Source organism: Dipodomys spectabilis, unplaced genomic scaffold (assembly GCF_019054845.1).
Source record: "Dipodomys spectabilis isolate Male_0828 unplaced genomic scaffold, ASM1905484v1 ptg000083l, whole genome shotgun sequence".
Taxonomy (NCBI): domain Eukaryota; kingdom Metazoa; phylum Chordata; class Mammalia; order Rodentia; family Heteromyidae; genus Dipodomys; species Dipodomys spectabilis.
In genome coordinates this window covers 1758771-1777212 of record NW_024870760.1, presented here as the reverse complement: position 1 = coordinate 1777212, position 18442 = coordinate 1758771, and the positions used below count along the sequence as shown (strand labels likewise).

Here is an 18442-nt window from a genome sequence, read left to right as displayed (position 1 = left end):
CAGCATCGCAATGGCTTCTAAGCAGAGGCATTCAGATTAGTAGAGACATCCTGTTTATTCTACTAGTAAATACCTGTGTCCTTTCTCTACCAGGACAAATAAATTACATGCCCAGTCATAATTCTATAGTATTGGTAATTCTATAGCACTTATCTTTTAGCCCCCAAGGATACCCCTTGAGTTATTTAGTGCTGTAGGATTTGGTTAAGAACCTTTTATGGGCTTATCTATAGCATTATATTGGACCAAAGAGGTCACCAGGGGAAGATGTCTACAGCTTTCTCTAACCTGTGTATCAGAACACTCAAGCCTTAGTGGTACTTATACTAGAAAATAAGGCAGAAGAGTTAATATTCCTTTTGTTTTGGGTACCTGGTACATCTTAATCATTCTTGACATTATCATGTCAGACCATGTGGGATCAGAGAGACATTAAAGCTAGCCAGTATACTAAATCTGGGTCTTTACGTTTCTTTACCTTGGACAAAATCTCCTTTTAGTACAAAAACAAGTTTTACCAAGTATTTTTCTTGAAATATTTACCCAGGATATTCTTAGCCTGAGCTCTTGAAAATCATTTGTACAAAGTTTAAAGGCATTGTGAGTTCCTACAGCCTAATGGAAGAGTGGAAAACCTAAGAAAATGAATTCCAAATCAAGTCATCTATCAATATCAATTCTATTCTTTTTATTGTTTTTTTGCTTATGTGGTGCTGAGGAATCAAACCCAGGGCCTCATGCATGCAAGGCAAGCACTCTACCACTGAGCCACCTTCCCAGCCCCCATCAATTCTATTCTTAACTCCTAAGTCTCGTGCCTTAATATCCTGGATCTAGCATGGCTCAAGCTGAAGGAGTCAGTGCTTCTCCATCTGCCTTTAACTTAGCCCTGTGCCCGCTTCTTACATCTGTAACTGGTGGTGAGTTAGAAGAGTGATTATGTAATGATCCATTGCTTCTTTCCCACCTAGGTATTTAGGGATGAGCTCATCAGCCAGTGACCTGCAAAAGCTATTGTAGGTGATGGGAAGGAGCTGATATATAATGTATAGCATTGTGTTTAGAGGTCTAGGAGAGCCACGTTATATAGTCATAGATATTTGCATAGTTTATTTTGCCTAGTGTCTATTGAAAGATTAATTTTCTAGTTGATGATAGACATGGCTTCAGGCAGGTCAGCACTTTACCCCACTCACATTAATTTACATGTGGAAAGTACTGAGAATTGAAAAAGAGGGTAGGGGACTGGAAAACAGGCCATTTCATGTTGGAGCCAGTCTCAAGATGAAGGATCTCCTGTTAGAGCTAATCCATCTATCCATCCATCCATCCATCTATCCATTCATCTGTCCATTGTTATAAGCTTCTTTGCTGAAGAGCTAGCGATAAATAGGATTCAGTTTTTACCCTTAGGGAACCCACATTCTAAAGAGGAAGATATACCTATTTTAAAATTATGGCAATATAATCATTTATGAGAATGATTGACACATTTTAAGAACAAAGCAAATATAAAAATTGGCTTAGATCTTACCTTGTTGTATGGTAGACACAGTCTGGAGAAGAAAGAAGCCACCACTTACAAGGCCGATTTTGGAGTCTGTATCAGAGCACTAGCGGGCAGCAGGGGTGCTCCAGTCACAAAGCCCTACCTCACCCTTGCCAAATACAACTAACACACAGCGTATATGGCCAACAACCACACAAGGTGCAGGGAATTCATCCTAACAAAGGAGAAAACAAATCAGATCTGAACATAATCAAAATAAATAAAAAACCCAGTGAGCACTCAAATCTAACAAAGATGATAAATATAAGCCAAACCAAATAAGGAGATCAAGACTTTTCTGAACCTTACCAACTCAAAACACATTTTAAAATGGAAGAATGTCCTCTATTGCCTTTTGCTTAGACCCAGTCTCCTTACTTCAATCTAAGTGGAGAGTAAGATTCCTAAACTTCATGCCATTAAAAAAAAAAGAAAATTCAAGACTCTCCAGAGACACAAAGAAGGGAGGATGTTCCCCTGCTTGGAAAAGAGTGAAATTGAATTTTTAGAAACAAGGTCCAAAACTCTAGGAGTCCCAAGTTAGATCCAATCACTCACCCCCATATGCCAAATAAAGAGACATGGTAAAAGTCAAAAAAAGGAGATTTATTCCATGTCAGCCATGGAAAGATAGCACTTTAGTACATTTCAGCCATCTGACATTGGCTTCAAGTCAAAGAGGGAAAACTGGAAGCAAGGGATGAGGAAGGTATACAGAGCTAAAGCAGTCCCAAGACACGGGTATGACCTGGTAACCTAATCTATGAGCTCAGTCTTTGCCCTTTTGGAGGAGTTCTGGGAAAGTTGTTGTCATTTATTACTGGAACAGAATAGGAACTAGTAGTCTCCTGAGAAGACACTGCTTGTTAGAGTGGTAATTTGCCTTCCACACAAGATGCTTATCTTACTTGGTGCCCAAGGTGATCGTAAAGTTGACTGCTTCAGAGAACAGCACAGATAAAAGAGCAAAGTACAAAGTTGAGGGACTTTTAGTTAATTCACCAGGCTCAGCAAAAGCCTCTCTCTTCCTCTCTTTCCTCTCTTTCTCTCTCCTCTCCTTCTCCCTTTCTCCCTCCCTCCCTCCCAATACTAAGGCTTAAATTCAGAGCCTTGATGATATTTTTTAGCTTGTTCCCTCAAGGCTGGCACTCTGCCAGTTGAATCACAGCTCTACTTCTGGCATTTGCTGGTTAATTGGAGATAAATGTCACAGACCTTTCTGCCTACTGTGGCTTTGAATGGCAATCAGCAGATCTCAGCCTCCTGATTAGCTGGGATTACAGGTGTGAGCCACCCACATCTGGCTGAAACTCTTTTAAGTTGCCTCTTACAAGAGGAACAAAAGTTTGATTGCATAAGATTGGAATTGGGATTTCTGGCTGAATAACCACTGCTTTAGGAACAGGGCCTAAGGATCCATACTCACATATTCCCCCCATACACACAGTGAATTATCACCTTGTTGACCAGAGGTGGTTAATGACTATTTAAAATTCACCCTTCAGGGAATTTAACATAACTATCTTGATACATTCATTTTTGTAAGACAGCTATTTACTGATCAACAACAACAAAAAGGATTTCTTTACCCAGAAAATTAGCCAAACAAGCCCCAAAAGACAAAACCCTTCCTTGGTCTCCCCTGAGGACTGGTGTTGGAACCTCCGTGGACACCCATAAATGATATGAAAATAGTTGTTTGTCTACGTTGTTTAAGGAATAATGACAAACAAAAATCTTTGCAGGTTCAATAAGGGACAATCAATGGTTTTCCAAATATTTTCTAGCCAAAGCTGGTTGAATCCCAGAAGCACAGCCCCTGGGTGCAAAGGCCAATCTCTGCTTACTGTTCCTTGAAGTCTGCCCCGCAGCTTAGGTCTGGGATGCTCTCCTTGAGGATAGCATAGATTTAATTGTCAGACCTGTGTAAAAGTAAGTGTAGCAAAATCAAAATCATAGGTCTCAATGTATATCTATTTTCAGAATCTGGGTTTCTTCCTAAAATGGCTCAGAATTTCTTCCTTGAAAAGAGAAGTGTTTTTTTGCAGAGGCATCACACTGAAGACCCTCCTTTTACTCATTAGGTCTAATTTTTAGGAATTCACTTTGCTATCTAAGCAGCTAAAATAGTCCAACATGGTAACTGGACTTTTAGGTATAACTCCCTTCTGTAATCATTGGCATTGGGTCCTTGTGAATTCCTGCACATGCTGGGGTCACAAGAAACCAAACTTGCTTTTTAGGTTCAGAGATGGAGAACTGACCTCCCATTTGTATTTCAGATAGGAGCATGTGGATACATTGGGGCATTGGTACAAAATTGTTGTTGGTTGATCCAAGCCTTCAGCCTGGCCTGTACAGTCAAAGGCTATAAAATGCGTAAGTATGAGATGTTCTAATTTTAAAACAGGACCTACATACATTAATTAAAGATATTAAATTAGAGGTCAGTTTCTCCCTAAATGAAGGTTATAGATCTGTAATGCCTTGTGTGAAAATTGTTCATAGTATGAGGAGCCCTCATCCATATATTCCCTCTTAGACCATTTTCCAGAAATTTCCAAAATCCCAGCAGATCTGGGGATTGGATATGGTGAAATAGTAACTCCTTATGCTTTTTTGAAGTATGATTAGTAAGGATTCCAGATATCTACTCTAAGTTGTAGTTGTTCCAGTTAGAATTTTGAGAACGGGAATGGTAGAGAATGCCTATAATCCCAGTATGCTCAAGATGCAGAGGCAGGAGAAGTGAGAATTGGCAGTGAGCAAGAACCTAATCTCAAAAACGAAAACAAAAGATGAGTTACAGGTATAACTCATGACTCAAGAATAGATGGTAAGTACATAGCTAGATACCTACTTACCTACCTATCTACATACATTTTACATACATACATACATACATTTATAGATAGATGAAACAGAGGTAGAGGTAGAGATTCAGATATATCTTGGGTCCTCAAGGTAAGTCAGACTTCTTTCTTTCTTCTTGAAGCTCAGAGAGCTTCTTCACATTCAGAAAAACAATTGGAAGGACCCCTAAGCTTTCTGGAGTTGACTTGTTTCTGCCATCTACTTCGTGCATCAAAACCCAGGATACATCACACATGGTCTCCTGTGGTGTGCAGAAAGGGAGCTGCTTAGACATGATACTCTTCCTAACCATGGTTTCCAATAAGGCTGAATCAGACTGCACATCAGCCATCACTTAAAAATTGGTTTTTACTTCAGATAAAATGTGCTACCCACATCCCTCCTTCTATTACCCCATACTGTACTCATTGTCAGGCTGGATAAAGAGCTCTGTCCTGTCTTTTGTGTCAGAGCATTTCTTCTATCATTAAGACATTATTTTCCCGTGAACCTTTTTGGAGGTTCTTGAAGAAATTTTCAGGGGCTTTCCTGTGCTTTAGTTTCAAGATCTCACTGTGGGGTCACATCATGAGTCCATGTTGACATTGGACCCAAAGCGTTGGCCCTACTTGTGTTCTAATGTGAATTATCCCAGATGTCTGGGATATCTGAGAAAGGGGGCAGGGGGCATCACCTTCCCCCACCACTGAAGACAAAATGCCAGACTTTAAATGGACATTCTCAGGTACCAGCAGAACTTTTCCATCCAGGGAAGATAGGCCTTAACCTTCCTGATAGGGTGTGCTTAGAGGCTACTGAGAGGCTGGTGATTCAAGCCATTTAGGGAGCTAATCAGTGCAGAATCAGAGCATTCAGCTTTCCAAAAGCTATGACATCTGCATTTCTGTAAAGCAGAGCCCTCCTAGCTAATCCCATTGAGCCAGGCATCTGCACTTCAAAGGATAGCTTGTCTCACCTCTTAGGCCTTGGAGCTGAGTGGAGAGCCCAGTCCCCCATCTGCCTAGGCACTAGGATGGCTGCAAATTATTTAGGCTCAGCCACCTCACATCACTTGTAAGCTCAACTGCACATGGTTAGATCAGGACAACAGAATGCTGCTCTTGTAACTCTGTGTTTCTTAGAACTGTGGATAGCACAGATTTCATAAAGTAGAAGTGGGAGTGAAGTTAATTTCTGTGTTTTCCCCTGCTGCCTTACCACAGCTAACGAGGACTCATCTTGCAAGTTGCCCAGTGGAGAGGCAGGAATCATCTGGGATAGCATCTGCTTTGCCTTCCTTCTGCTGCAGAGAAGAGTCTTCATGAGCTACTACTTCCTGCATGTTGTGGCAGACATAAAAGCTTCACAGATCCTGGCCTCAAGGTGGGTCAGATATGGGTGAGACTCAGTGGTTTTTATTAGGAAACTTAGAAAAAGGAATGTTACACTATGTTTTCTGTTTGAATTTGTTGGGAAACCCCACAAAAAATTTAGAAACCCCTTCCAGGAAAATCAGGGCAAGAAAAATTTAGAAGCAGAGCTTTGGGATCTAAAATAGACATAGTAATACAATGTGACACTTTATAAAAATTTAGGATATGGTTAAGTGGTCCACAAGTATAGTTGAGCCCCTCTACAGACACCCTTCACTGGAAGCAGCCCATTCTGGCCTCCAACAGTAACAGAGCAATACAGGCCATCTAAGTCCAGAGTTCAGTCTTTCCTCTCCTTATCTCTATTTTAAGAAGTAATTCCTGACATTGGAGAGAAGCATTATTACTATTACTTTACATATCTTATTGGTAGTGCATTTCTCCAACTTGTAATTTAAAATTTGTGCTAAGGAACTGACAAAACTTAACTAAAACTCCAATTAAAACAGTGAGAAAATATTCTGAACAGACATTTCACAAAAGAAAATATGCAAACTCAAGCTGAGGTGTAATTTAGTGATAGGGCACATGCTTAGCATGTACAAAACCTTAATTTGGAAGAGAGCTAGAAAGGGCAGGAGGGAAGGAAGGGAAAGAGGGAGGGAGCAAGGGAAAGGGGAAAGATGGGAAAAAGAGAGGAAAAAAGGAAGGAAAGAAGGAAGGGAGGGGGGGGGGAAGATTTTTTTTAATCCAACAAGTATATAAAGCAATGCCTACCATCATTAATAATCAACAAAATGCAAATCAAAACCAGAGTAAAATATCACTTTACCACTATCAGAATGAACACTACTATATAAATATATAATAATTCACATAAATAACTATCCAATTTATATATAATTATACATTATGTATATTATATATATTAATTTATATATATATAAATTCTGATAAGGATACAGTGAGAAGGGAATCCTTATGCACAGCTGGTGGGAAGTGAATTAATGTAGGCATTATGGAAACAGTATGGAGATTCCTCAAAGAGGTCAAAACAGAACTACCATCTGACCCAGAAACCCTAATAAGGTCAGGTGTATAATGCTTAAGCATGGTTTCTGGGATGCCTTTAAAAGAGACTTGTTGCTCTTTGGAAAATACTATTTTCTCTTCACTGGCCTCCCAGGGTAGTGAGCAGCCCACCTGCTCCCTGGGTGCATTTTCTTGTTTATCCACCAGGAAAGGGCTTCTAGAAGTGAAATATCCCAGTGGCAAAAGGTATCACCCACCAACACTCAGTCAATAGGGCTAGGAATCATTTTAATAGCCATGACATCTGAACTCCACTATGGAGATGTGAAAACCAGCTATGAAGTCAGGGTATTTAAAGGCAAGATCCTGGGGGGGTGGGGAGCACTCGCAGGGGTCAGTGTCAGTTTCATAATTGACAGAGAAGCAAGTTACAAATGGCATCAAAGCAAAGTAAGGTGGCTGAGCCCTAACTATTTCCTGCAGATACCCTGGTACGTAGGCAGGAGATGGGGGCTATGCACCCAGGTCTAAAGCCTGGATATGGGCAAGCTTTCTTTTGAAGTGCAGATAGCTGACTCAGTGGGATGTGAGCTAGGAGGGCTCTGCTTTACAGAAATGCAGATGTCATAGCCTTAGGAAAACATTACCTCCCCAAATGGCATAAAGCATTGATAGCTCCCCAAATGGCCTAGAGACAAGCCAGTGCCCAGAGCAGCCATCCTGGTGCTTAACTCTTTACTCAGTCATTTATCTTTGAAATTTAACATCTGGTCCTATTCTTAATCAATACAAATGGTCAAGTTTCAGTAACTGTCAGACTGCAATCTTCTATTCCCAGGGTCTGTTACCTATGTTTCTGAGGTTACCTGGGACTTGTTCATCCCAGTTAAATTTCCTTCTTCTTTGGTCTAATCAATACCCTATCTGCTTAATTTTGACCTGGTCCTAACAATTTCACATTTTATATTCTTTCTTTTTTTGCGGGGGGGGTGGGGGGGGGGGAGGGAAGTGACCATCACAGAAGGGAGTTGGTAACCTCCAGCCAGGAAACTTCAGTCAGCCAACAATAAGGGGAAGCCATGCTTTCTAACTTATCATTACTTATCTTACTTATCATTTTCAGAGGAAGGTGAACAAAGGCAGGAATACTAATTGGTTCTGTTTCCTATCTCCCTTTAGAGGGGCTGAACTCTTTCAGGCCACAATCGTGAAAGCTGTGAAAGCAAGAATTGAGGAAGAGAAAAAGTCTATGGATCAGCTGAAGAGACAGTAAGGATATCTTGCTTCATTCTTGTTCTTCTCTCAGGAAAGTCAAGAATTTGGTTGAAAAGAATGTTCTCAGGATGAAATTTTCAGCAATGAATGGAACTTCCAAAGACTGGTACCACTTATGTATATGGGGCCAGGTTTGAAAGCTGATGGCCACAGAATTTCAAACCTAGACACTTTGGCCAAGAAAATAGAAGTGCTCAATAATCAGCTCACCAGGAATGTTCCTTTAGTTTGTAAGAACAGCTAGTTTGTAACAGCTTCAGATTATGCTGAATTTATATCTCAGTTTCCTTCTGATAAGCAGAGCCTTATATAAATTAAATCATGTCATGGCATGTTTGTTTTCACAAAGGTATGAGTTATATGCAAAAATATATAATGCAAATGCATTATGGTGCAACTGTTTTTAAAACATATTTCAACCAACATTTAGAATGTGTTTCTCACTTTTCATAAGAGAGTCCTATATTGTAATGCACCATGATAAATTTTTCCACTTGTTTAAGAATTCAAAACTTGAAAAAATAACTTGCATTTTCTGATATGGCATTTCAGACTGGCTGTGATACAAGATGTGAATGCACATCAAAAATTGCATGCCAAACCTTAACCATTATGGGTCATATTGAGTCTAGCATCTGTGAAGTGTAAAGTAGCCATATGAATTACACAATAGGTAATATGTAATATTTATAATGTATATATTTACTATATATTTGTAGATTATATAGATTACATAATATATATATGTAATACAATATATAATGTTCTATTATACACAATACACGTATATCATGGCTTATTAGCAATAATCTCATCATAATTCTTGAAGTAAGTTGACTACTTTGTTCATGATTTTAGACATATATATATAAAAGTCCATTGGCCATAAAATAACTGCCTGTATTCTTGGCACTACTAATATGGCTTTATTTTATAGAATGGATCGCATCAAAGCCAGGCAACAGAAGTACAAAAAGGGTAAGGAGAGGATGCTAAGCTTAACCCAGGAGTCAGGGGAAGGCCAGGACCTCCAAAAACTCTCTGAAGAAGATGATGAAAGTACGTGGAGACATTTTCTTCTTATTCAAGTACTTTGACATGGTCTAGAAGCATGATATTGGGTCACTTTTCTTTCTGTCAATATTACCAATTTTTTTTTTTTAATTTTGCAAGTTTTACTTTCCTACTGTACATGGGATATTTTTATTTGTTTTATCAACTTATATTTAATGAATGAATAATTTTACAAGTATCTTTTTTGGTAAGATGCCTTCAATGAGCAAATAGCCTAACTTTAGCTTAAAGACATATTTTTGAAGAAATTGGCATGGTTTTGCTAAATGTGTTTGTTTAAGGAAGATATTTCAAATAGGCTGCTTTTGATTTCTATAAATTTTATATAAATTAAATATGCATGCATATTCTATGTGGCCTCTGAGTATTGGTAGCTAAAATATCAATGATTACCTGTTCCAATGAGAGCTCTGATGAAGTATATATTTGTAGCTTTATAATGTATTATATCTAATTAGATATTTTATCTAGCTTAAGGTTTAAAGATTTCTTGTTTTTTTAATCTTATCAAAGCTTGCATGCTTATTTGTTCAAAGGGAATCAAACAATAATGTATGATATTTTTCCAGTATATAGCATCTGTTCATCACTAGTAACTTTATTTTTTCAACCATGCATTAAAATAATCACCATAAAACTTTCTAGCCATTAGAATTCATGCATTTTAACAAATTATTTTATTGAACCATTTGGAGGTAAAATAATTTGTGAAAATACATGTATACTTTTCAGCCTTAGTAGAGTTCCTTTTCCTGACCTCTGATGTACTTTTGCAACTGACCTAGATTTGACAATTGAGTTGTTAAAACATGGTTTCAAATTTTGTTTGCTCACTTTATGAGAATTAATATTTGGACATATTTTATTTTAGGAGAAGCAGACAAACAGAAAGCCAAGGGCAAAAAAAAGCAGTGGTGGCGGCCTTGGGTTGATCATGCTTCCAGTAGGTTTCTCAATACTCTTCCAATCTCACTGACTCTAACCCTTATATCCTTGACCAGAATTCAGGCTCTCCCATGACCTGTGTGTCCCATGCATGGTTTGACCCTTGTGACTTGATAGGGAGTTGGAGTGTAGGAAAATTGCAGCATCAATGGGTCTATAGGTTCTATGGATCTATTCTTCTAGAGATATTAGATAATTCCAATATACTAATAGATAATAGAAAAATAAACAACTAGATATAATTGGTTGAAGAAAGCTCAATATATGGCTTACAGACTCTTAAGCACATTTATAGGCTCAGAAAGCAAGAACTGATTATGATGCTATCTAGTTTTGAAGTCCAGAGCTCTTCTAGTATTTGTTTTATGACAAAGAATGAGTGCCAGTGGCTCATGCCTGTAATCCTAGCAACTCAGGAGGCTGAAATCTGAGGATCATGGTTCAAAGCCAGTTTGGGCAGGAAAGTCCATGAGACTCTTCTTTCCAGTAAACTACCTCCACAAAAAATCTGGAAGTGGAGCTCTAGCTCAAGTGATAGAGCACTAACTTTCAGCAATAGAAGCTCAGGGACAGTGCCCATGCCCTGAGTTCAAGTTCCAGGAACAACACACACACACACACACACACACACACACACACACACACACACACACACACTCACATATGTAATCACAAGTTTGTGCTCCTCCAAGTACTGCTTGAAGGCTGATCACTACATTCAAAATGTCTGTAACCCTTTCTTTAAGGCACTAGACATGGATGTCAATGAGTCTTCCCTCCCCTCATTCCAAGAGCTTTTATTTTTATTTGTATTTTAGGTTTTGACAGTATACTAAATATAGAAATGAGGGATGACTTGCAATGAAAGCATTTACTTTCTCACTTTGCCTCCTGTCCAGTCTCAAAATGGCTATAAAACTGAACCAAACACCCATGTCGAGCTGTGGCACAGCTTCAGAACCACCTGAGACTCACAAGTGACCAATTCACAACAACAACAAAAAGAAAAGAAAGAAAGAAAGGAAAAGAAAAGCAGAACTAGATAGCCACATAGTAGTGTATTTCCTCTCTGATTATAAAAAATGAACTATGAACTAGAGAAATCACTGGCTGTAATGGTTCTGCTAAGCAAAGAAATTAGCAATGTTGGCCACTGTCTTTATAATGGAGTGACCCAATTCAGTGTAACCCTCCTTAATTATATTAGAATATTGAATAATCATTATTTAAAAATTGATTGTCATGTCTTCAGTCTTTTTATCATATGCTATATTCCATTAGACAAGGAATGTCACCAAAGCACATGAACTCATGGAGTGGTGGGAAAGACCCTACTAATAGATATCATTAGAAAATTATCAATGGTAATATTTCCCATGCCTAATTCTTAGTATCACATAGATCTGGTTTGGGCCTCTCTCACCCCAGAAGTAATTTTCTACAATCAGCAAGCTAGTGTAATGAAAAAAAATACTTGAAATATTGCTTATTATATCTAGATATAATAAAATTTAATCCCCAATATTGAAAATTAACATGACAAAAAGTGAGTTCTAAAGAGTTTTATTTAGTTTTCTGCACAGGTCAAAAGGCTAGAGTTCAAGTTGAAAACAAATGTAATTCTTCCATTAACTGGTTATTGGCACAATAGTTAGGCTACCAATATGGTAACAGACTGAGCTAACTGCCTGTTCCTGTCAAGTCACAAGTAAACTGTGCTTACTTTTCTGTTTTTAAAGGACCTCTGCTAGTTAGTAAGACCTATCCATTTCACAATCATGTCCTATTGAACGCTTTGTCCTTTCAGCTAAGGTATATCCCCATTGCAATCACTTTAGTTGTCTTTCCTTTTTGCATATAAACATTGTATTTTCAAAGGAATTGGATATGGTCTTTGAGAATCACCTTACAAATTGGTAATAGCTTAAAGAACTTCCTATGAAGGTTATTAATGTTAGATTATATGACTCATTTCACCCTCATTATATCAAGTTCTTGAAGACATATTAAAACTAAATGTGCTTTGTTACAATACTTGATGGTACAATAATGCAGAAATGTGTGTAATTCATGGTTTGGAATTATATTTTGAATTGCAAAATATATTTTCTTTTACAATCTTAAGAAGAACACAAGGGAAAAATATAGTCTACTTTTTATAATCCTTGATGGGTTCCAGAAATTACCATCAGATCTAGAAGAGTATTATTAAAAACCCTTATTCTGATCTGTTGAATGACTGGGCTGGGCTCTCAAACTAAGGATAAGTGTAGTTGGAGTATCAATATAAGTCTGTTGCTGGTGTCACAGTGTTACCATGTACTGATGCTGTTGGTCAGCAGTGAAGATCTTAGCATGGTCTTTAGGTGCCAAAGCCCCTGATTCCATACCTTTGTACACACATAGGATTGCATTATTGCTGTTCAATGATACCTTCCAATTCAGTGTGATTTTTACCCATATCAGTTCTGTACTCCTGAAATTAATGGTATTAATTCTGTACTTCTGAAATTAATGGCAAGCCTTGTTTTACTGTTAAGTATGTGAAATAAAGGGAAAGGTTTCTCAAGAAGCAAGTGGTAATATTTAACAAATAATGTCTCACTAGTGATACAGCGATAACCTTTACTTCCCTGCAATGTATGCATGTAGACCCGGGCTACTGGCTGGCCCTACATCTGAACTATCAAACATGGAAGAGCAGATGCCACATGAGAAACGATTCTCCATTCTTTTTTTTAAGCTTTGTCCTAATGACATTTTATAAAGTCATGAGACTTTTAAAAGAACATCTTTTCTTAGTGTGCTAATGCCACTTGTGTAATAAATTGGTTACCTTTCTAATGATAAAAATCAATGCTTGAGGTGAGCTCATGTACATGAATAAAGGCTATAGAAGAAGGTATGATTGAATACACTTAGCTGTTGATTGATTTCAATGCCTATAATGAGGGTAAAATGTTCCATCCTATCATAATCCGTGTTTCTCCTGAATGACCATGTGAGAGTAGTCCATGTAACTCTCCTGTGAGTGTCTCAGCTTACATGAAGGCATTACTTTCATGGTCTTCCTCTATGTCAAATGTATTGCTAGAACTTTGGTTTGTTCTCGCTTATTCTTACCTTATGTTATATTTCATTTATTTCCTCAGGCCTGGACTCAGTACTCTGGGCCTGGTTTGTTCTTCAGAATAAAAATAATGAATTACAGTGTTTCTGTTCAAGGATATAAGGCCCAATTCATTCATTCTGCATCTTCAATGAAAAGGAGGCTTCAGAGTCATCTGAAATCATGGGCAAAATCACTGGAATTTTGACCATGTGTAGTAATAAGCCAAGCAACTAATTTTAAGCAAGCCAAGGTTTCCCATTACCTTATGAAATGTAAGGCCAAAAGATACTTAAAATACCACATTCTCTCACCTAAAAGATGGGTGCCTTAGCTTTGGAAACCTAAATATAATTTGAAAAATATGAATGTTTTCCTGAAGTGGTGGTACAGTTCTTATAGCATAAGAAATGTACATGCTGGGTATACTTTCTTAAATAAACTTGCAATCCCCATCAAACTAATAATGATTGGGTTTTTGAAATCTCTTTAAAAATCTCTGGACATCCCCACTTTCTCAGCTCCCAACTTGACACAGTCACCATTTTCTGGAAGGGAAAGTGAGACTAGGCAGAAGCAGTCCACACTGTGCTTTGTAGCTTATGGTCAGTAGAATTTTTTTTCTTGAATTCCATTAGGCTCCAGGGAGTGGCTTGTTGACCAAGAGCCTAACAGAGCTAATCTCTGTGGATCGTTTCTGCCATCCTGTTGGTCCCATAGCTATAGGTAGAAAAGCTGGTGCAGTGGTAGTCATATTTCTGTTGTTGTCATTGTTTCCTGTTTTATTTTAAATGTTATCTACTCATTTCCTCCTTGTGCCAATATCGTTGTTGTTGTTGTTTTAACTCTTTCAAATGTCTTGTCATATATGTTGCCTCACATGTGATGTGGAGAAGCTAGGTCTACAAAGTGTAAAGTGAAGTAGAAGGTTGGTGGCACTGATCTGGCTCCTGAACCACTCCAATTGGCTTACCTATAACAGACAATGTCTTCCACTTCACTCTGGCCTTGTCTAAATGACCAAAGTTATGAAACAATAGCTATCAATTATTTTAGCATCTCAGTAACAAAACTGATTGCTGCACAGTTGAGAAGATTCAGCCATGTAAAACTTATGACAAAGGGGAAAAAAAACCACCAGGTCAACCCAAGAATGGTTAATTCCAATCTTCTTACTTGGCACAGACAAGGCCACATACTCTGTGGACTCAGACACATCCACACCATGCGGCCCTACCCTGGACAGCCTCTTGTCATCTCTTGTACTTTCCTCCCTGCTGACATCTCTTCCTGTGGTCCTTTTTTGGTGACCATTTGCATATCTTGAGGGGGCATTTCATTAATAAGTCCCCAATTTCTCATATCTCTTCCAAGAAATAAGCAAATATTTTGTTTCACATAGTGGTCAGGAGTGGAGATTATTATTTGTTTGAGACGGATAGTGAAGAGGAAGAAGAGGAAGAATTAAAGAAGGAAGATGAAGAGCCTCCACGGAAGTCAGCCTTCCAGGTAATTGTGGGGTTGGGAAAGTGATGCCCTTTGCTAGTTGGAACTTCTTTAATGGACACATCTGAATTGCAAGCCTAGGTTACTTCTGATGTATGCATATGTCCCAGCTCTCAGAAGATGCTGATTGACATCGTAAATTGATTATTTCTAAGTAAGCTGCACGTTTATTTGCAAGTGTTCAGGCAGGTCTTTGTCCTCTGGCATCAAAACATGTTCATACACATTAAAATAGAAGTTCACCAGGTGACCTTTGTTTGTTTTATTGTTGCTGTTGCAAGTAAGAGGTGAAGTCCTTGGCACTGCTTTGGATTCATTGAATGGACTTACATTTCAATATATGAACTAGCTGATTGTGAAATTCAGTTTACTTGTAGGGCTAAAGATTTGAGACTGTATTGAGGTAGTAAGTCAGTGAAGTTCTGATCTTTGCAGCTGAACTCTCACTGTTTTAGAACATGCTGTCTCCTCAGCTCTTGCTCTTCAGCTCAGAATTAGAATACATAATCCATGCTTGTTAAAGACCAGGCTTTTCAACCAAGGTCACATGGGAGATAAAAACCTGGGATATGTTTCCCTTTCCAGTGGGCCACAGACTAGGACAGTTAATTCTCATTTCTTAAGAGGCTAGGGCACCTCGAATGTAATCCACCTGGTTAAAAGCAATATCAACTGTGATAAAAGCAACATCATCTTGCTGGCCAGGCCTTTGTAAATGGGCAGCTTGCACTCACGTGCCTTCCCCACAATCTTGAAGAACTAAATTATTCCTAGAGACTCCTTGACTCACCTCCCTGGCTCTACTCCTCCCTGTGTATGTTTCTTGGTATTGTTTCATGTTTGTATGCATGTATGCAGCTGCCCTGCCAAATACTACTGACTCAACATGTTTATTTTTCTTTTAATGAGTTTTGTTCTAAGCACTCCTCAGTAAGAAGAGAAATGGACCATCTTCACTCTGTACGGATCACATGCCATGACTGACTGCATTTTTTATTCCTAGACAAGTGGAACACATTTTATTCTAGTTTCTATGGCTGGGACATTTGGACATCATTGATCTTAATTATTAGAGACAAACTCATAAGACAGCATATATTAAATTATTAGTTTTTGGGTTTTTTTTCTACTAATTACTCTTGCTTTGTCCTTCTTTGTAGAGAGCTATTGGGAAGTTTGCCTCAGCCATTTTAGCCTTGCCAAAGTCTGTCATAAAACTTCCCAAAACTATTCTTCAATATTTAATCAGAGCTGCAAAGGTATTTCCTGTTTTACTGACATGTAGTGTGTAATTCTCTGCTCTGTAGAACTTTAGAAAAAACATATCCCGGGATCTGCATTTTCTCTGTTCTATAGATCATACAATGAAGGAATTGTAAGATTGTGAAATATTAGGAAAGCTTTCCAAAAAGACTTCATAGAAGCCACATTTCTTATTGGACCTCAAAGACTACTGAAAAAAATAGAAAGAAAAAATGCAGATCCAAATCTACTTTTTCTTCTCATAGTTTCGCGTAAGTTACATCTCATTTTAAAATGGTCACCTCTGATTGCATGCATCAGTTATGATGAATAAAACATAATAATTTTTTCTCAGAAAGCTGGTAAAACAAAAATCTGGATAAGCTAATAAAAGACTAATTCGGTTCCAACTCCTGCCTGGCTTCTGACTCTCCATCTTCCCTAACTGGCTCTGACTGTCCAGGTCTTGAGTATAGCTTGTCTAGATTGCTCAGCTGTGAATAGTCTGAATAGCCCTAATGCCCATGCACTTTTGAATAAAGTATTTAAAAAGTTCATCTGATTGATGCGCAATAGAAGTTATTCAGCTACCTGAACTGTAGTTTACTTCATATTATTAAAAATAAAAAGTGACATATAACTCTGCTTATATTTTATCAGATATTTGTCCTCTGAAAACTCTAAAAGAGTTTCTTCTAAAAACTTTTCAGTTTGTTATACTCCTATGTTAAGCAAGAGATAGCAATAGTGACATAGACCTGTGCGTCTCACATTTTACCTGGGATCCTGAAACAACTGATGTGATTCAACAGGTCAAAGTGTGGAGCAGCCAAGGCCAGCCCTCCAGATGCCTTTCAGACGTAAACCCAGGAGACTGGCTATAGTTGAAAAGTCATTGCGGTGGCTCCCATGAGCCTCCACTTCCCTCCAGTACACCACTGTATGATTCTCTAATCCTTAGTTTAAAAATGAGAAGATTCTACATAACTATCCCCCTACTTAACTAATAAAAAATCTAAAGAATGATGATATTGATAAAGACAGTACTGGTCACATTTGCATTAAAAGACAAACTAGGAAACATCACCAATTTCAGTAAAGGATCTCCACTGCATAACATTTTGAAGAATAAATGTTTTTTTCTGCCCCATCATTTTTCAGTAGAAATAAATGCCATTCCCTACAATAAAAGTGATAAAATTTAAGATGAAGTCATGTAAGATAAAAAGTAAAACTAAAATCAGGGGCACACATTAATAGTTGCTTATACATATCCATGAGTCTTTAAACTTTTGGTTAGTGTTGTGAGAGCCTGACACTCCCTGGCTTCCCCTGGCACCATCTGACTCCCCATAAAACCTTTTGACTTCCCACCTCCACTCACCTCACCTCCACTCTTGCCCCCTACATGGCCTTGTCAAGTTGGGTAAGACTTATGAGTTGCCAAGTAATAATTAGGAAGTTCAGTAAATGTCTCCATTTCTTGACCCAACTAAAGACTGGAACCCCTGCCTGCCTGTGCTTATCAGCATTTAAAAGTAGACAACAGCAAAACTAAAGCTCCTGGAACTGTAATGTGGTTGGTATTCAAAATGCCAACCTAGGGAAAAGTTTCCTAGAAATAGGGTATTACCACATGATTGCTCCCTCTAGGTCACTTCTCCTGTACTCACCTCAGGGAGACTATACTGATAGGCTTTAGTCACTCAGAAATCAAATGTCAAGATGTTAATGGAACCTTCCCTGTAAACTCTGTCCTTAAACCATCCTCTCTGGACTTCCCCTCTCCCTCTGTTACTGGCTTATTCTTCAGAGCAAAAGATTTCCTACAACTTGTGTGTCTGCTGCATTCACAAATCCTAATTTGTTCTTGCTTTCTATTTTGAGGATTCTTTTATTATCTGAAACAATATTGTAATACTTGGTTTAAAGGAAATGTCACCAGATGTTCTTAAGCCTGCAAATGTTTTATGTTCAAATCCCTTCAACACAACTGGTACTATGCTGAAGCAAGTACTAAACCTGAAAGATGTTCTTGATAGAATTCCCAATTAACATGTTCAGTAAGCTTCTGCCAAAAATTCCTTTCTATGGTCCTTTATATTCCAGTTTATCTTCTCATTTCCTTACATACTTTTTTTTCACATGAACTAGAATGATTTTTTTTCTTCCTGGAAATAATATCCAGAAATAATACCATCTGGGTATTTAGGTAACCTTCCTGTACAATTTAGATTTCTATCAGTGAGAAATTTCTAATTAATTTACAGTCTCTTCATGTCTGTCTGTGGAAAAGTTGAATCTGTTTTCTACAAATATCACAATGCCAATAGTTGACTTTTTCTGTGTTTTTCAAATATTTCAACAATCTGTTAATAGTATAGGACAAAATTACAGTGTCTGACTCATAAGAACCTGAGACTATTTCTTCAATCTCATCATTATAATGGAAAAGCCAGCTTCCCTGAGACCCAGGTGTTTGAG

At 38.0% G+C, this 18442-nt stretch overlaps 1 protein-coding gene across 1 annotated transcript in view; it reads left to right on the top strand.

Annotated features, from left to right (window-relative positions):
- Piezo2 (piezo type mechanosensitive ion channel component 2) overlaps nucleotides 1-18442 on the top strand; it is a 275550-nt gene that overhangs the window by 197212 nt on the left and 59896 nt on the right. Inside the window, exons 26-31 of the mRNA XM_042683691.1 lie at nucleotides 3832-3928; nucleotides 5626-5785; nucleotides 7987-8076; nucleotides 9020-9141; nucleotides 10028-10099; nucleotides 14613-14719. Of these exons, the coding sequence (XP_042539625.1) occupies nucleotides 3832-3928; nucleotides 5626-5785; nucleotides 7987-8076; nucleotides 9020-9141; nucleotides 10028-10099; nucleotides 14613-14719 (648 nt within the window). The remainder of the gene's footprint in view (nucleotides 1-3831; nucleotides 3929-5625; nucleotides 5786-7986; nucleotides 8077-9019; nucleotides 9142-10027; nucleotides 10100-14612; nucleotides 14720-18442) is intronic.